Source organism: Gopherus flavomarginatus, chromosome 19, assembly GCF_025201925.1.
Source record: "Gopherus flavomarginatus isolate rGopFla2 chromosome 19, rGopFla2.mat.asm, whole genome shotgun sequence".
In the NCBI taxonomy this organism is placed as follows: Eukaryota; Metazoa; Chordata; order Testudines; family Testudinidae; genus Gopherus; species Gopherus flavomarginatus.
Window position 1 is genome coordinate 22,838,582 of NC_066635.1, and position 15,873 is coordinate 22,854,454.

Below are 15,873 nucleotides of genomic sequence, written 5' to 3' on the forward strand. Positions count from 1 at the left end.
CTTGTTATACAGTGATGGAGAACTAGGGGAGGTCCCTGGTGCACGGCCTAGGAGCAACCCTAAAAGGGCCTAGCTACATGCTTGATATCCCAATCCGGGTGCATGGCCTGAGGCTGCATGTGAAGAGCTGAGTAGTGGCTTTGCTGCCCGGTGCTGCTGCCTGCCCAGCGGTCTCTGCCCACCCCAGCCTGGAGGAGCGTTGCATGGCAGGGTGGGGGAAGGCTGCAGCAGGCATGGGTGCTGGAATTAGGGGTGCTGCTGTACCCCAGCTCCAAGTGGTTTCCATCATATACAGGGTTTACAGTCTGGTTCAACGGCTCTGAGAAGCACCCCCTACAAATTGAGCTGCGGGTCGGGTGGTGCTGGGCGCGGCCCCTTTAAGAGCAAGCCAGGGCTGGCACAGGGGTGGAGCCTCGTGGGGCCCCGCCCACTTCGGGAGCCTGCGCAACGCCTGCGGCTGGCGTGTCCCTCTCCTCGCGCCGTCATCTCGCCCCCTCGCCGGCTTTGGCTGCACTTCCTACTTCCGGTGCCGGGGCTATAAGAGCCGCTTCCGTCCCCACAGCCGCCCGCTTCTGCCCGGAACCCACCGCCGATCGCGCCATGGACGCCCCGGGTAAGGGAGAGCGGAGCCGGCCGGTGGGCGCGGTGGCTGCCCCCGCTGGGAGGGGCCGGGGCACGGGGCGTGGGGACCTGGGGACACGTGCAGGGGACCCGGGGTAGGGCACTTAGGATGAGCGGTACCAGCGCCGTGGGGGCTCCCAGCTGTAGGCGGAGCTTGACCGACTGGTGTCTGGCCCTGGGTTCCTCTTGGGTGCCCTCAGCGGGGAAGCTCCCCGGGTAACTTGTTAGCAGTTTCAGGGCTCTGAGGTGGGTGACCCCTTGGGGCTCTGACCGCATCTGCCAGGGCTGCCCCGCTCAGCTTGTGATGGGACGCGCATTGCTTTGCTCAGCAGGGCTCAGCTTGGAAAAGATAGCGGCTTTCACCAAAAAACTGGAGTCAGAGCCGCAGTTCTTGCTTGCCCGAAATGTTGCAACCACCAGTGACCCACTGGAGGTTTGTCTCGACCGGCAAGTGGTGCAGGAGACGGTGCACGTGTTCCAGCATACGGTGCCTGTCGAAGGCAAGCCAGTCACTAACCAGAAAAGCTCAGGTAAGGGAAAGTCTCTGCAAGCCTCAGATCTCTGATAGGCTGTTCCTTGACTGATTGTAAAACAAAACCTTTATTAACTATGGTAGCATAACTTTATGAACCAAGTGACATTTACAGTGGATGGTTGGTGCTATGTTTTAAACTGCCTTCTCATTATGAAACATCACCTGGAAGAGTTCTGGCTGTTTCTGAGTTCATAATGTATCACCTCTGCTCCTCATGCTTGTGGAAATAGTGACTGATATATGAAGCCCTTTGAGGCTGAAATTACTCAAACAGGGAACTCCAAGAGAAATGGCACTCTTCCATAGTTTGGAAGTGATGTTGGTCTGAGGTCTGAAATTTGATGTGGTCTTGGATCAGTGCCAAAAAAAGCCTTGCTCAGTCACTGGACCTGGGACAGTTTTAAGGTCTCCTGGTTTAAGACATGCATCTGACAAAGTGGGTATTCACCCACGAAAGCTCATGCTCCAATACTTTTGCTAGTCTGTAAAGAGTCCTGTGGCACCTTGCTGGTTTAAGACAGTAGATAGTAATTGGTTTTTAATATTTGAAGGTTGATAATCAGACTGATATATTTTTAAGTTGTCACTCAACCTACAATGGATTTAGCAGACAGAGAAGTTCTTCAGAACCAGTAGTTTCCCCCCCACGCAAAGGTTCTAGATCGGGGTGGGCAAACTTTTTGGCCTGAGGGCCACATCTGTGTATGGAAACTAAAATTCTGGTCCATGAATGCTCGCAAAGTTGGGGACTGGCATGTGGGGGAGGTGAGGGCTCTAGGGTGGGCCAGAAATGAGGAGCTCAAGATGCAGGAGTGGGCTCCGGGTTGGGGTGTAGGCTCCAGCTGGGGGTGCAGTGTCTGGGATGGGGCTGGGGATGAGGGGGTTTTGGGGTACAGGAGGGTGCTCCAGGCTGGGATCAAGGGGTTCAGAGGGTGGGAGGGGATCAGGGCTGGGGGTTGGGGCACCAACATCTCTCGGGCAGACAGAACCACCCTCCAGCAAGGGCTCTGATAGGAGTCAGCCCCTCAAATCCCACAAAGGGGATTTTCTGTGGCTACAAGGTTATAACCGCTTTAGCTCAGCACTAGCACCTCTGTGAATAGGTCAATCTTTCCTTTATACAGCTTGGGCCTTTGATCTTCTGACTCTGAGAACAGATAACCAGTACCCAGTGGTTCTCTCTCAGGGCATAGCTTCAAAAGGCTAGGTTTGTTGCATAATCGGACTTGAGAATTTGCATTTATCTCCTCCTAGCAATTCCTCAGGCAAACCACTCGATGCTTTATCCAAAAGTCCATTCTTGTCTGCCACATTTAGTCCTTTTCTCATCCAGTCCCACAATAATACATAAACCATTAATTTAATAAAAAGGCCACCAAAGATACTTAAACTCAATAATTTTTTTTCACAGATCAGATGGGAGTCACTGGTAGAGCCTGGGGTAGAAGTCAGGATTTGGGATGCCAAGTCCTCTTTGCTTGTTTGGACACTTGATCATGGAGCAGGGGAGGAGTGTGTGTGCATTTTTTTTAAATACTTTAAAAGAGTGAGACTGACCAGTCCATATAAATCTTGTTTTTAAATCTAGCCTGTGCAAATCTTTGTAGAGCTGGACAATTTAATTCTTATTCCCTTTCAGGGAGATGCTGGATCTTCTCATGTCTGAATGTGATGCGTCTTCCTGTTATGAAGAAGTTTAACATTGAAGAGTTTGAGTTTAGCCAAGCATATATCTACTACTGGGATAAGGTACAGTAGTGCTGGCCATGGACTCCTTCTTAGAGGGCGTTTTACCCATGCAAATGACACTGGCAGTCTGATTTCCCTCTATACGGGTGTTCAGGCTTTTCCTAAGGTGCAAAGGAAAAACACTGAAAGCAGTCTTCGGAAGTCCTTTACAAACCCAATTTTTAGGTTGAGGGGGGTGGGGGAGCAAGTGTTTCTGAATTGAGGAGAAACTGGTGATGGTGTTGGGGGGCAGGGGGTGTTAAACAATTTGTTTGGAAGAGTAGCATTTTTTGTTTCAAGATGTCTAAGTCCTCTCAAGGATCCAGGTAGGAGGCTTGGTAGGAACAACACTACTGTTTTCCACTAAAGCTGCCTTATTCTTGTCTCTGATACACTGCTGAAAGCTAATTCTCTTGTTTTATTTCCAACAGTGGCTGTTTAAGAGCAGCTAGTAGTAATAACTGAGAGGCTTCATCTAGCATTTTCTATTTTCCCCCATATACTAACTCACTTTCACTCTCATCCCTCCACACAAACTAAAGATTTACACGAGAGAACGGGTAATAGAAATATGCCTACAGAATGATATCTAGAGTTGCAGAGACGGTAAGACCATGGAATGGAACGGGACAGCAAAGATTTTTTTTTTCCAGTGAAATTTGCAAAGAAGTGCATACACCCAGGAATGAAGTAACATGGCATGTTGCAAGCAAAGATGAACTTACCCTATCTGTTCTGTTCCAGATCGAACGCTGCTACTATTTTTTAAATGCCTTTATGGAAACGGCTCAGAAAAACAAGCCTGTAGAAGACAGGCTGACACAGTTCCTGCTTTCCAACCCCAGCAATGATGGAGGACAGTGGGATATGCTGGTTAATATTATTGGTAAGAGAAACAGTGACTGAAAGGGCTTCCAGAAACTCTGCTCGCTCCTGAAAGATCAGGAGTGAAGTAACTAATGTTGACAGCCATGTATTTTTATACTGATAGCCTAACGTCCGACAGGCATCGTAGATTGTACAGTGCTGCATACTGTAGAAAACTTTAATGAGGAGTATTCATTTGTAGTTGGTAATGGACAAATAATCCATTTCAGATAGTAACAGAATTCCCACACAACTAATTTGCTCTGTGTCTGGTGATTATGTAACACTAAGTGGTTCTCTTGCTTGATAGATTGAAACGTAGAGGCTGGCGTAGAAGCTGCCAATGCTAAATCACTTGTAGGATAGCGGTACTAATTGGATGTAACAAATAAGGCCTCAAACTGAAAGATGACCAGAATTTTCCTGTGTTGTGTTGGTTTCTCTGTGCTGCAGCATTCCTCCCTGTCCTTTCAAAACCTAGTTTGGAATTAATCCAACTCCTTCTAGCAACCAGAGGAGCTAGCGAACTGGAGCAGCTAACAGCAGTTTGGAGGGGCAGTGTGAGGGGAGGGCTAGATACACTTAACATTCTTTAAACTTAAAGCCCAAAACATACCCAATAAAAACAAAATATCAACAAAGGAATGAGCTGCAGGAGTAAAGAGTGCAGGCAGAAGTCCAGCAATGGAGTGGGGGCTCCCAGTTTATTGCACTATGTCTGATTACCCGCCCTGTGGGGCGGGTGCCATACATGTGTATTTGGTGCAAGGACCTCCTGTCCCTCAGAGATCGTATACGGGTTTTGGAGATCAGAGTGGCTGAACTGGAGGAGCTAAGGGAGACAGTGGTACATAGATAAGATTTTCCGGGACACAATAGAACAGTCCCACCCCCTGTCTGGCAGCCCCTGTGCTGTTGAGGAGGATGAAAGTCTCAGGGAAGAACATCTAAGTACAGCACAGGGGAAGCGATCCCATAGTTGAGACCCTCATTCCAGATGTTGTGGTACCCCTCCCGTGGAGAGGTATCCTCAGTGAGAGAGAACACCAGTTATTAGTTATGGGCGATTTAATCGTTAGAAACATAGATCGCTAGGTTTGCGATGACCAAGAGACCCTCATGGTGACTTGCCTGCCTGGTGCAAAGGTTGCAGATCTCTCGAGACATCTAGATTTATCTAGTGCTGGGGAGGAGCCGGTGGTTATGGTACATGTTGGTACCAGTGACCTAGGGAAGGATTGGAGAGGGGTCCTGGGGGCCAAATTTAGGTTTCTAGGTAAGAGATTGAAATCCAGGACCTCCATAGTAACATTCTCTGAAATGCTTCCAGTTCCACGTGCAGGGCCAGTTAGGCAGAACTGTGAGGTCTCAATGCGTGGATGAGATGATGGTGTAGGGAGGAGGGACGTAGATTTATTAGGAACTGGGGAAACTCTTTTGGGAAAGAGGGAGCTTATACAGGAAGGATGGGCTCCACCTAAACCAAAATGGAACCAGATTGCTGGCACTTAAAATTAAAAAGATCATAAAACTATTTTTAAACTAAGGGCTGGGGAAAAGCTGACAGGTGCAGGAGCACATGGCTCAAACAGAGGCATCCCTTATGGGAGGCTCTATTAATGGAGATTCTCTGTCCTAGTAAAGAGGAGAGGATGGAAGATGATAAAATACAGGTAGGATCTGATGAGAAACAGTCAACTGAAAGTCCCATTCCAATACATCATGTAACAGCAGACACTTAAAAAGTGACAAGTTTTTAAAGTGCTTGTATTCAAATGCTAGAAGTCTAAATAATATTGAACTAGAGTGCCTCATAAAATGAGGATACTGATATAATCAGTATAACAGAAACTTGATGGAATGAGGATAATCAATGGGACATAGTAATACCAAGGTACAAAATATATTGGAAGGACAGAACAGGTTGTGTTGGTGGGGGAGTGGCACTATGTGAAAGAAAGTATAGAATCAAATGAAGTATAAACATTAAGTGAACCAAACTACCACAGAACCTCTATGGATAGTAATTCCATGCTTGGATAATATAGCAGTAGATATCCTGGCCAGGTAGTCAGTAATATGGTGATAGTGACTGTGAAATGTTCAGGGAGATTATAGAGGCTATAAAAATAAACACTAATAATGGGGGATTTCAACTATCCCCATATTGACTAGGTACATGTCACCTTGGGATAGGCTGCAGAGAGAGTTTCTTGACATCTTAATAGCTGCTCCAAGAAGCAGTTAGCCCTGGAACCCACCAGAGGATAGGCAATTATTGATTTAGTCCTAAGTGCAGCACAAGATCTGTCCAAGAGGTGACTATAGCTGGATCCCTTCGTAATAGTGACCATAATCTAATTAAATCTAACATCCCTGTGGTGGGGAAAATACAACAAGAGCCCAACACTAACATTTAATTTCAGAAAAGGTAACTACACAAAAATGAGGAGGTTAGTGAAACAAATTAAAAGGTACAGTGCCAAAAGTGAAATCCCTGCAAGCTGCATTGAAATTTTTTTAAAGATACCAAAATAGAGGCTCAACTTAAAGGTATACACCAAATTAAGAAATATAGTACTATGAGCACTAAGAATCCCATCTTGAGTCCAAGATTCACTTGCCTTTATATGCTTCCCTTTAGTTTTGCCATAGTTGAGGTAACAATTTATGTCCCCTTAAACACTTGACTGCAACAAACTACAAATGTAATCTTAAAAGCTTTGGGCTAACTTCTGTCATTACCTCCCTTCTTACAGCTTTGAATTGCTAAAATCAGGGAGTGGAATCCGACTTAACCAGTTCTAACTGTCTTTAGAATATAAACACTGGCTGTAGAAACCACAAATTTATGCACTTAATTATTCACTAATGAGTAGTTTAACTCTTAATATATGAAGTATACCCAGAAACTTATGGCAGTCTTCCTGCAGGCATTGCGCCAACATTTAATGGGAAGAGTCCTGGGGGATGAGTTCTTGTATGTGGATTAAAACAGAAAATGCCTATGGATATTCATATCCTCACTGTCTTCCATCTCAAACTTACGTAAACTTCTCCTCCACTATGCAAAAGGGAACTCATTCCAGGTTCTAGACACCCTCAACAAGACACTTGTTAAACAGATTCTTTAACTATTGTGATACAAACAGATTCTTTAACTATTGTGATACAAGAGTAATTTAAACAACATAAATGGGGCAAGAAATGTTAAACTCCCCAGCACCTCTGCCATCTCTGTATGAAATATGCAGTGTGCAGCATGCCCCAAAGGTTAACAGAGGTGGCCTGTTATGCCCAAAGGAAGAAGTGAATTCCAAAGCCAAAGGGTCCTATTGCAGAATGCTGGGGTAACAGCCCCTCTCTCTCTTGTAACAGATTTGCTCAACATTCCCTGGTAAAAAATGTCTAACAGTTGTCCCTATAAACCCACCCTGAACTCTGGGTTCTCTCCTTATTGTGCACTGCCTGTGGTAGGACCAGGCCAAATGGGGCCCTCAGCCACACCTGTGCAACCTTATTGTCCTCTCATTATGAAAATGGGTGACTCCCTTACTTCAGTGAGTGGTCATAATCCAGAGAAAATAGAATTGCTTTCACTTGTACCTGAGCATAACGTTTATCGGTGCACAAGGTAAAAACCTATATTGGCTGTCAGAGCCCAGGATGTCTGCAGCACTAGCAGGAAAAATGTTCTTGCAAGTTGAGCAAATAAGATATGGAATGAAACCAAATGAATATGGAATGCCTCCATGCCAACTTTAGAAGGCAGCTGCTTGGGGTAGGGCCATTCTTTAAGTGAAAAATTAATCAAGATATAGTTGAAATCACATAAGTGGATTCAGAGGTTGTTTGACTTCATGTGAACTATGCACTGGTGCAATAAGCTTGTAGCGTACTGAGCAGTTAAAATGAGCACAAACTGCACAAAAGGATTTTGTTTCCTGGAACACTGCAACTGCCTTTGCAAGATGATTAGGCAAGAAAGGGCAGGTAAAGATTTACTGCAGAAAGGAGACTTTCTTGGATTGTATGCTGCATGTCTAGGGACTATGTACCTTGGTTCTTACAGCACCTAGAACAGTGGAGCTTCTGAGTGCTACCACAATATAAATATTAGTTAACCTACCTGTTACTACTCTGTATTAGCAACTACAAAGCTACATCTCATAACTTCGAGGATAAAGCACCTTTTCTGTTGCCATGGAGAAGGGAAGGTTAGGAAGTTGTTCACTTCACCTTAAGACTAAATACATGGACTAGCACATAAGAGGTTGACATTTTTAGCAAACTGGTTAATCTAAGTCAAATTCCTTGAGAGAGAGCTTCTATTTCTCCTCAACTAATTAATGTTTAAGGTTTACAAATGGGAGATGATCGTGTCTGATTACTGAAGGATTCTATCTTAACAAAGACAGAGGAAGACCCAGACAAAAAACATAACCTTTGGCTTGCTCTGATTCTTTATAAGAAACCTCTGTCACAGGCTATCGTCACAGAAACCAGGTGAGTTCAGGCTTCATGTGGGTATGAGCAGATGTCAACACTTGCCACATAGAAAGACAAGATTATCAATCAGAGACAAGGTGCGTGAGTGAATATCTTTTATTAGACCAGCTTCAGTTGGTGAGAGACAAGCTTCTGAGCCACACAGGGCTCTTCAGGTCTGGGAAAGATACTCTGAGTGTCACAGCTAAATACAAGGTGGAACATCCATTTAGCTGTGATGCCGGGAGTATCTTTCCCAGACCTGAAGAGAGATGTATAGCTTGGAAGCTTGTCTCTCTCATCAACAGAAGCTGGTCCAATAAGATATTTTCACCTACTTTGTCTCTCTAATATCATGGGACTGACACAGCTACAATTACACTGCATACAAGAATATCAATTGACAATTAACATTTGTCAACTTTCTTCTAGAAAAACATGGTGTTATCCCCAAGAAAAATTTCCCTGAATCTCACACCACAGAGGCCTCCAGAAGGATGAATGAGATTTTGAATCATAAGGTAAAGGATCTGAAATTTGTCTAAAACTCAGTGGTTAGACAGATGGGAAGAAATCCTAAGCTCCAGATGTTTCTGACTAGTTTCCTTACATTTTCTTTATTGACCAAAGCACTAAAAGCCAGTCTGAGTACTTCTTGCTTCTATGTGAACACTGCAGTTGTATGGATTAAAAGGCAAAGGGGAATGGTCCTAAAATGCTGAGAGAGAAAGAGGAAGTTGGTGCATAAATAGCTGCTACTAACAGGATTTGATGCTCTTGATTTCAAACAGCAGCTTGAAAATGTCCTCTGTGGCACTTTTTACAATGGTCATTATTTCTTGAACTCTCAAAGGAAAAATTCTACCTATGTGGTTGGCAGAAGATCTTTCTGAAAACTTCATGTGTCCAAGGAGAGCTGGTTTTCCTCTATGCCATCCACCAAGAGATCAAGGCTTTAATTATGCCAAGTATGGTGGCTAAGATTTACAAGTATGGATTTTAAAATACGGAGCTTAGGATAGAATAGAAACTAGCTTGCACAGGAAAAGCATGTAGTGCCACATGAAATACTGAAGTGACAAAGGAAGAAGCAGGTTTAGGCAATTGGACAAGGATCTGACTCCATTGTGGCAAAAAATGAAATGGCAATCAAACCTTTCCTCTGAAAGCTTTGTTTTGGCAATTCACAAGCACATGATCAAGGGGCAACTATTCCCCAGAAGTCTATAGAAATGAGTTGGTAAAGTAAAACAGGCATGCTGGAATTAAACCAGAGGGTTAAAGATGCTGCTCGGAGTGGCCATGTTCCCGTCTTCAGCTTGAATCCTGGCAAACTAATTGGCCCAAAAGGTTAGTTTTAGATTGTTCTAAAATTTGATATAAAGAACCAACTCTTAGTAGTAGTATCAATAGGGATTTTTTTCTGTAAACAAACCTTTTTTGATTAGATGACTGATAGAGATCCATAAAGCAAATCTTGACTTCCTAACATCTTCAGGCTTTGCAAATCGATACTTTCTGTGGTCCTACTACAGTGATAAAATGGCTTTTTCTTTTTAAACAGATGAGGGAGTACTGCGTGCGGCTAAGAAACATGGTAGCAAGTGGGTCAACTAAGGAAGAACTCATTGCTGCAAAGGACACTATGGTAGAGGAGGTAATGTACATATATGTAACCTGATTCTTTCCATAGCAGAAGGGACCTGCTGCAGATGAAGTAATTCTGGCTTACTCTTGTTCTAGAGCTATCTGTAAAGTGCAAAACAAACCCTATATTGTACAAAAATCTTAGTGACCCAGATGGCCATGTACTCTCTGAAGTGTTATGAAGTGATTTTTATGTTTTAGTGGTGATTTCCTACATAAATTGTTCTTTACATTTTTGGGATACCATTGGATTTAAACACTTGGGTGGGTCATGGAGCTAGGACACTTTACACCAGCTGAGGACTTGCTCCTCCGAGTGAAGTTAACTGACTATAAATCCCAGAGACCAAAATAATATGTACAGCCTGGTCTCACTAGCAAGGGCTAGAAGAATTGGAGACTATTATGTATACCCACTGTAAACTTAAAGTTGTGCAGTACAAGTGGTGTTGCAGAAATTCCCCACAAGAGAGCAGAAAATAATAATGAAAAGAAGTTCAGTTTCTTGTGCGTTAGCATGTGGAGGAAATGTTGTGCTAAACATGCAGCATTGCAATCACTTTACCAGTTAAGAAGATGAGTTGCTTTTTCTTAAAGGCAGACTATCCAAGTACCTCTATGTATGAATTTACTTAAACTAATTTGCAAGTGTGTGATGCTGTAGTGTGCATTGTCTGGCTCTCACCTCTCCATGGTTTAGGATAGCACTTTGCCCTGCTGAGTGGTTGGCTTAAATGCAAGAGATGGTATACACCAGGGGTAGGCAACCTATGGCATGCATGCCAAAGGCGGCACACGAGCTGTCTGAGAAGTCTGAAGGAATGTCTAGTATAGTGAATGCTTACGGGAAGAGGGTAGGTTTAGAAGAGAAATTAAGGAAAGAGCAAGTAAAAAATCACTTAGAAAAGTTAGATGCCTGCAAGTCACCAGGGCCTGATGAAATGCATCCTAGAATACTCAAGGAGTTAATAGAAGAGGTATCTGAGCCTCTAGCTATTATCTTCGGGAAATCATGGGAGACGGGGGAGATTCCAGAAGACTGGAAGGGGGCAAATATAGTGCCCATCTATAAAAAGGGAAATAAAAACAACCCAGGAAACTACAGACCAGTTAGTTTAACTTCTGTGCCAGGGAAGATAATGGAGCAGGTAATTAAAGAAAACATCTGTAAACACTTGGAAGGTGGTAAGGTGATAGGGAATAGCCAGCATGGATTTGTAAAGAACAAATCGTGTCAAACTAATCTGATAACATTCTTTGATAGGATAACGAGCCTTGTGGATAAGGGAGAAGCGGTGGATGTGATATATCTAGACTTCAGTAAGGCATTTGATACAGTCTCACATGATATTCTTATAGATAAGCTAGGAAAGTACAATTTAGATGGGGCTACTATAAGGTGGGTGCATAACTGGCTGGATAACCGTACTCAGAGTAGTTGTTAATGGCTCCCAATCCTGCTGGAAAGGTATAACAAGTGGGGTTCTGCAGGGGTCTGTTTTGGGACCGGTTCTGTTCAATATCTTCATCAACGATTTAGATGTTGGCATAGAAAGTACACTTATTAAGTTTGCGGACGATACCAAACTGGGAGGGATTGCAACTGCTTTGGAGGACAGGGTCAAATTCAAAATGATCTGGACAAGTTGGAGAAATGGTCTGAGGTAAACAGGATGAAGTTCAATAAAGATAAATGCAAAGTGCTCCACTTAGGAAGGAACAATCAGTTTCACACATATAGAATGGGAAGAGACTGTCTAGGAAGGGGTATGGCAGAAAGAGATCTAGGGGTCATAGTGGACCAGAAGCTTAATATGAGTCAACAGTGTGATACTGTTGCAAAAAAAGCAAACGTTGATTCTGGGATGCATTAACAGGTGTGTTGTAAACAAGACACGAGAAGTCATTCTTCCGCTTTACTCTGCGCTGGTTAGGCCTCAACTGGAGTATTGTGTCCAGTTCTGGGCACCGCATTTCAAGAAAGATGTGGAGAAATTGGAGAGGGTCCAGAGAAGAGCAACAAGAATGATTAAAGGTCTTGAGAACATGACCTATGAAGGAAGGCTGAAGGAATTGGGTTTGTTTAGTTTGGAAAAGAGAAGACTGAGAGGGGACATGATAGCAGTTTTCAGGTATCTAAAAGGGTGTCATCAGGAGGAGGGAGAAAACTTGTTCACCTTAGCCTCCAATGATAGAACAAGAAGCAATGGGCTTAAACTGCAGCAAGGGAGATTTAGGTTGGACATTAGGAAAAAGTTCCTAACTGTCAGGGTAGTTAAACACTGGAATAGATTGCCTAGGGAAGTTGTGGAATCTCCATCTCTGGAGATATTTAAGAGTAGGTTAGATAAATGTTTATCAGGGATGGTTTAGACAATATTTGGTCCTGCCATGAGGGCAGGGGACTGGACTCGATGACCTCTCGAGGTCCCTTCCAGTCCTAGAGTCTGAGTCTATGAGCTGATTTTCAGTGGCACTCACACTGCCCAGATCCTGGCCATCAGTCCAGGGGGCTCTGCATTTTAATTTAATTTTTAAATGAAGCTTCTTAAACATTTTAAAAACCTTATTTTACTTTACATACAACAACAGGTTAGTTATATATTATAGATTTATAGAAAGAGACCATCTAAAAACTTTAAAAATGTCTGACTGGCACACGAAACCTTAAATTTGAGTGACTAAATGAAGACTTGGCACACCACTTCTGAAAGGTTGCCAATCCCTGCTATACACTATTCATCTTACTCTGTTCTCCTTAAGTTTGATTTTCAAATAGCCAACAGTTATTGCCCATAGTATGTTAAGATTGGTGTATATGGCCATGTGTATTTCTAAAAAAGATACACTTCTGTATTCTCTACTTACAGAAGTTTATGGATATACCTCTGTCAGAAGTGTTTGGAACAGGCCCACTGGGTCATCTGGTACCAGCTCTTTTGGAGAAGATGTAAATCTCCTTTTCCTTCCTCTCCCCTCAGCAAACTTCTCAAAAGCTTCCTGTTAAATTATTCTTTTCTGTGCCTTGTGTAAATGATACTACCAGAGAGGGACTCCGGGGGCTTTTACCGCAATTCATGCATAAATCCACAGCTTCACTATCCCCAGTTCTAAGGTTAGAATAAGAAACGTATTGTAATAGCAAAACTGGCACTGTGTTCTTAACACATTTGTTAAAACAAAACCCTTTATATTACATCAAATGTCCCCTGCTGGGGCCAAATGACCTCTTACATTATTGATTCTGTCCTTCAGTACATTTTCGTAGTTAAATATCCATAAACAGTGATTTCTGTCTTTAGGCTTTGCATGCAGACATCCATTGGAGGGCTTAATTGCAGAGTTAACCTGAAGCCCCCTGGAATGGCTTGGTTAATTCAGATAAGGCAGAGATATAGTTCACTGCAGATTTACATTTTTCATTTGTGTTTTAAAATCTGCTAGTTTCTAGCATTAGAAACTGGAAGCAAAGCTCATTAATGGCTCACTGATTAATTTCTGTCTGAATCTGGAGAGAGTTGGTGTGTGGTGTGGGTTTTTTAAAACAAAAAAGTGCTTTCTTCCTTTGAGTTAGCCCCTATTCTTCCTGTTGCAACACTACTGGTTGACTACCATTTAAGTGGATTTCCTTTTATAAATGTTGTAATTGGCATTGCCAGCTGCATCTGTCATACCCCAAACCTGCAAAAACACTTAGCAGTTTTGTAGGTGGACTGTGCTGTCTTGCTTCACTTGTTCAAATGCATTTCTCTATACATTAGAGTTCAAGTTTTGTGCCTGGCAAACACGATATTTCTGCTGAGTTCATTTGCCAATTTCTGTGACTCAATTTCCTTATCGTGGGCACCAATCTTTTATCTGAAGCTGAGCAGTTGCATAGTCTTTGGGTGAATACTGAATCTCTTGTGTTCAAGCAGAAACAGGCTCCTTATCAAAGCAGCATATGGTAGGTCACAAGTTCAGGGCACTGGATTTTATTTGCATTTTTCTGGCTTCCCTGTTTTTTTCTTTTTCTTCCATCTTATCAGCAGTGGCCTTTCTCTTCCCTGCCTATTTTTGTTTTAAACAAAACAAAAAGCCACTGTATCCTTACATTACCCTGGTGTTAGTTGTCACCGGCATGACAGAAAGCTCTGTTTAGTTGAAACACGCCTCCCCTGGGTATTGAAAGAGGAAGCTTTGGAGATACTGAGGGGTGGCCTGTGGTGGGTGTGGTGATAAACAAGCCAAGGAGACCATTTCAGGCAAGGCTGCTCTTGGAGACAAGTCTCCAGTCAACATCACTTTTTCTTCCTTTGGTTGGAACCATTTTGCCTGTTGGTCTCCTTAAGTTTTCTCCATTGACCTGTTTTATTTCTGTAATTCGATGTGGTGAGAAATGGAGCTATCTGAGGTAACATGGGGATGTCCACTGGCAAATGTTATCTTTGTGCAAATGTAATCTGTGAGAATCCTACATTTGTAGGAGGCCAGGGATTTAGATTTATTCTTTAAAACCTTTATTGGAAACATTTGAAAAAAACAAGTGGGAGTTTCTCCAATAAAAACTTGAGCTTTGCCCTTGTTTCCACTTAAGAACTAATTTGTTCTATTATCCTTATTAGATTATAAATTCTTCAGGGCAGGAACATTTTTATTTGTGTCTTGTACATGGCCAAATGCACTGATGCTCCTGCCACTAAGGTATTCTATATTTAAGATCCATGGTGCCTTTAAAACATTTACTGGCATGAAGATTTTTAGATAAAAGTACCTTGGATGGCAAGCGAACTGAGGATTAAAAACAGAAACCTTCTAACCTAATCTCAAGTGTATGGTGGGTTTTTTGTCATTCCTATACAGCTTCAAAAGAGAGAATGGGCCAAAAAAGCCAGAAAGCCTGTTAGAAATGGGATTCTGTTCCTTGCAATATCTAGCCATTGAAAGCAGCCTGAACAAGGGAAATGTGGTGCTCCTGGAAAGCTACCTAAAACCTGACATGTTCTGTATAAAGTGAGCATGTGTATAGTTGGATAATAGGGAGGACCACTACTAGCATGGCCTCTTTAAAGAGAAGCTGATTTAAAGGGATACAATCCACTTGAAATCTAGCCAAAGATCCTTAATCTTATAGCTGACATGCATCTATTAATTTCTATCAAGGACTATGTATTTCAACCAAGGATGTCAAAGTCAACAGCCAGAGTCCTTCAGATAAATTATACTTAACTCTAAATCTAGGTATTGTTAAATATATTAAAACAGACAAGAAGATTATTCAGGGATTTCCAAAGAGAGCAGAAATCCAAATAATCTCGCAGAACGAAAAGTGATTAATGGAGGTGTACTATCAGAATGAAAATGTTTCTGTGTATGTATGCTAGGAGAAATACATTATTAGAGCCCTTTCCCAAACAATATTTATATATGCTAGTGGGGAGGGGAGGGTCTTCTGAAAGGTAGCAGCTGGCCTGGCAACTTTCTGTCTCAAAAGCTGTTGTCCTTCCTCTCTCTTCCTCCTCCATCTTTTTCTTTCTTCTCCATAGCTCTCTTGTGGGCAGCCTCATTGGCTTTCTCTGCTCTTTTAGCAGCTTCTTTCTTGAGTTGTCTTAATTTGAGCAATCTCTTATGATTCTGCTCCTTTTTCTTTTGTGCTTCTAGTTTGGCCAGCTTTAGTTTAGCTGCTGCTTCACTGGTGGTAATTTTCCTGCCTTTTTTGTGCTGGGCCGCACTCCCTCTGCAGTTCACAGAAACTGGGATGCACTCAGCTCAGGGCTGCTTAGTTAACAGAGACTTTCACAGTATTTAGCCTTTTTAAACTAGCTATACCCGAGAGGTAGAAAGAAAAAACAAAGAAACAATTCAGCTTGTAAATTCCTTTTGCTAGCTGCTTGCTCACCTTGAAACCTTTTCTTAACAAAGACCCTTGTTTAAAAAAAACTTAACACCTCTGCCTTCAGGCAAAGAGAGATAAAGATCTGCATCTGCTGCCAGCTCTGCTTTCTAAG

At 42.8% G+C, this 15,873-nt stretch overlaps 1 protein-coding gene across 2 annotated transcripts in view; it reads left to right on the top strand.

Moving 5' to 3' along the window:
• Window positions 1-480: 480 nt before the first annotated feature.
• BLMH (bleomycin hydrolase) overlaps window positions 481-15,873 on the top strand; it is a 35,582-nt gene continuing 20,189 nt past the window's right edge. The window contains exons 1-6 of one of the 2 annotated variants that reach the window (XM_050929581.1): window positions 481-613; window positions 951-1,151; window positions 2,796-2,905; window positions 3,629-3,770; window positions 8,672-8,760; window positions 9,804-9,896. In XM_050929581.1, coding sequence (XP_050785538.1) covers window positions 601-613; window positions 951-1,151; window positions 2,796-2,905; window positions 3,629-3,770; window positions 8,672-8,760; window positions 9,804-9,896 — 648 coding nt within the window. In that variant the 5' untranslated portion in view covers window positions 481-600. The remainder of the gene's footprint in view (window positions 614-950; window positions 1,152-2,795; window positions 2,906-3,628; window positions 3,771-8,671; window positions 8,761-9,803; window positions 9,897-15,873) is intronic. The other variant, XM_050929582.1, reaches the window with a different exon arrangement.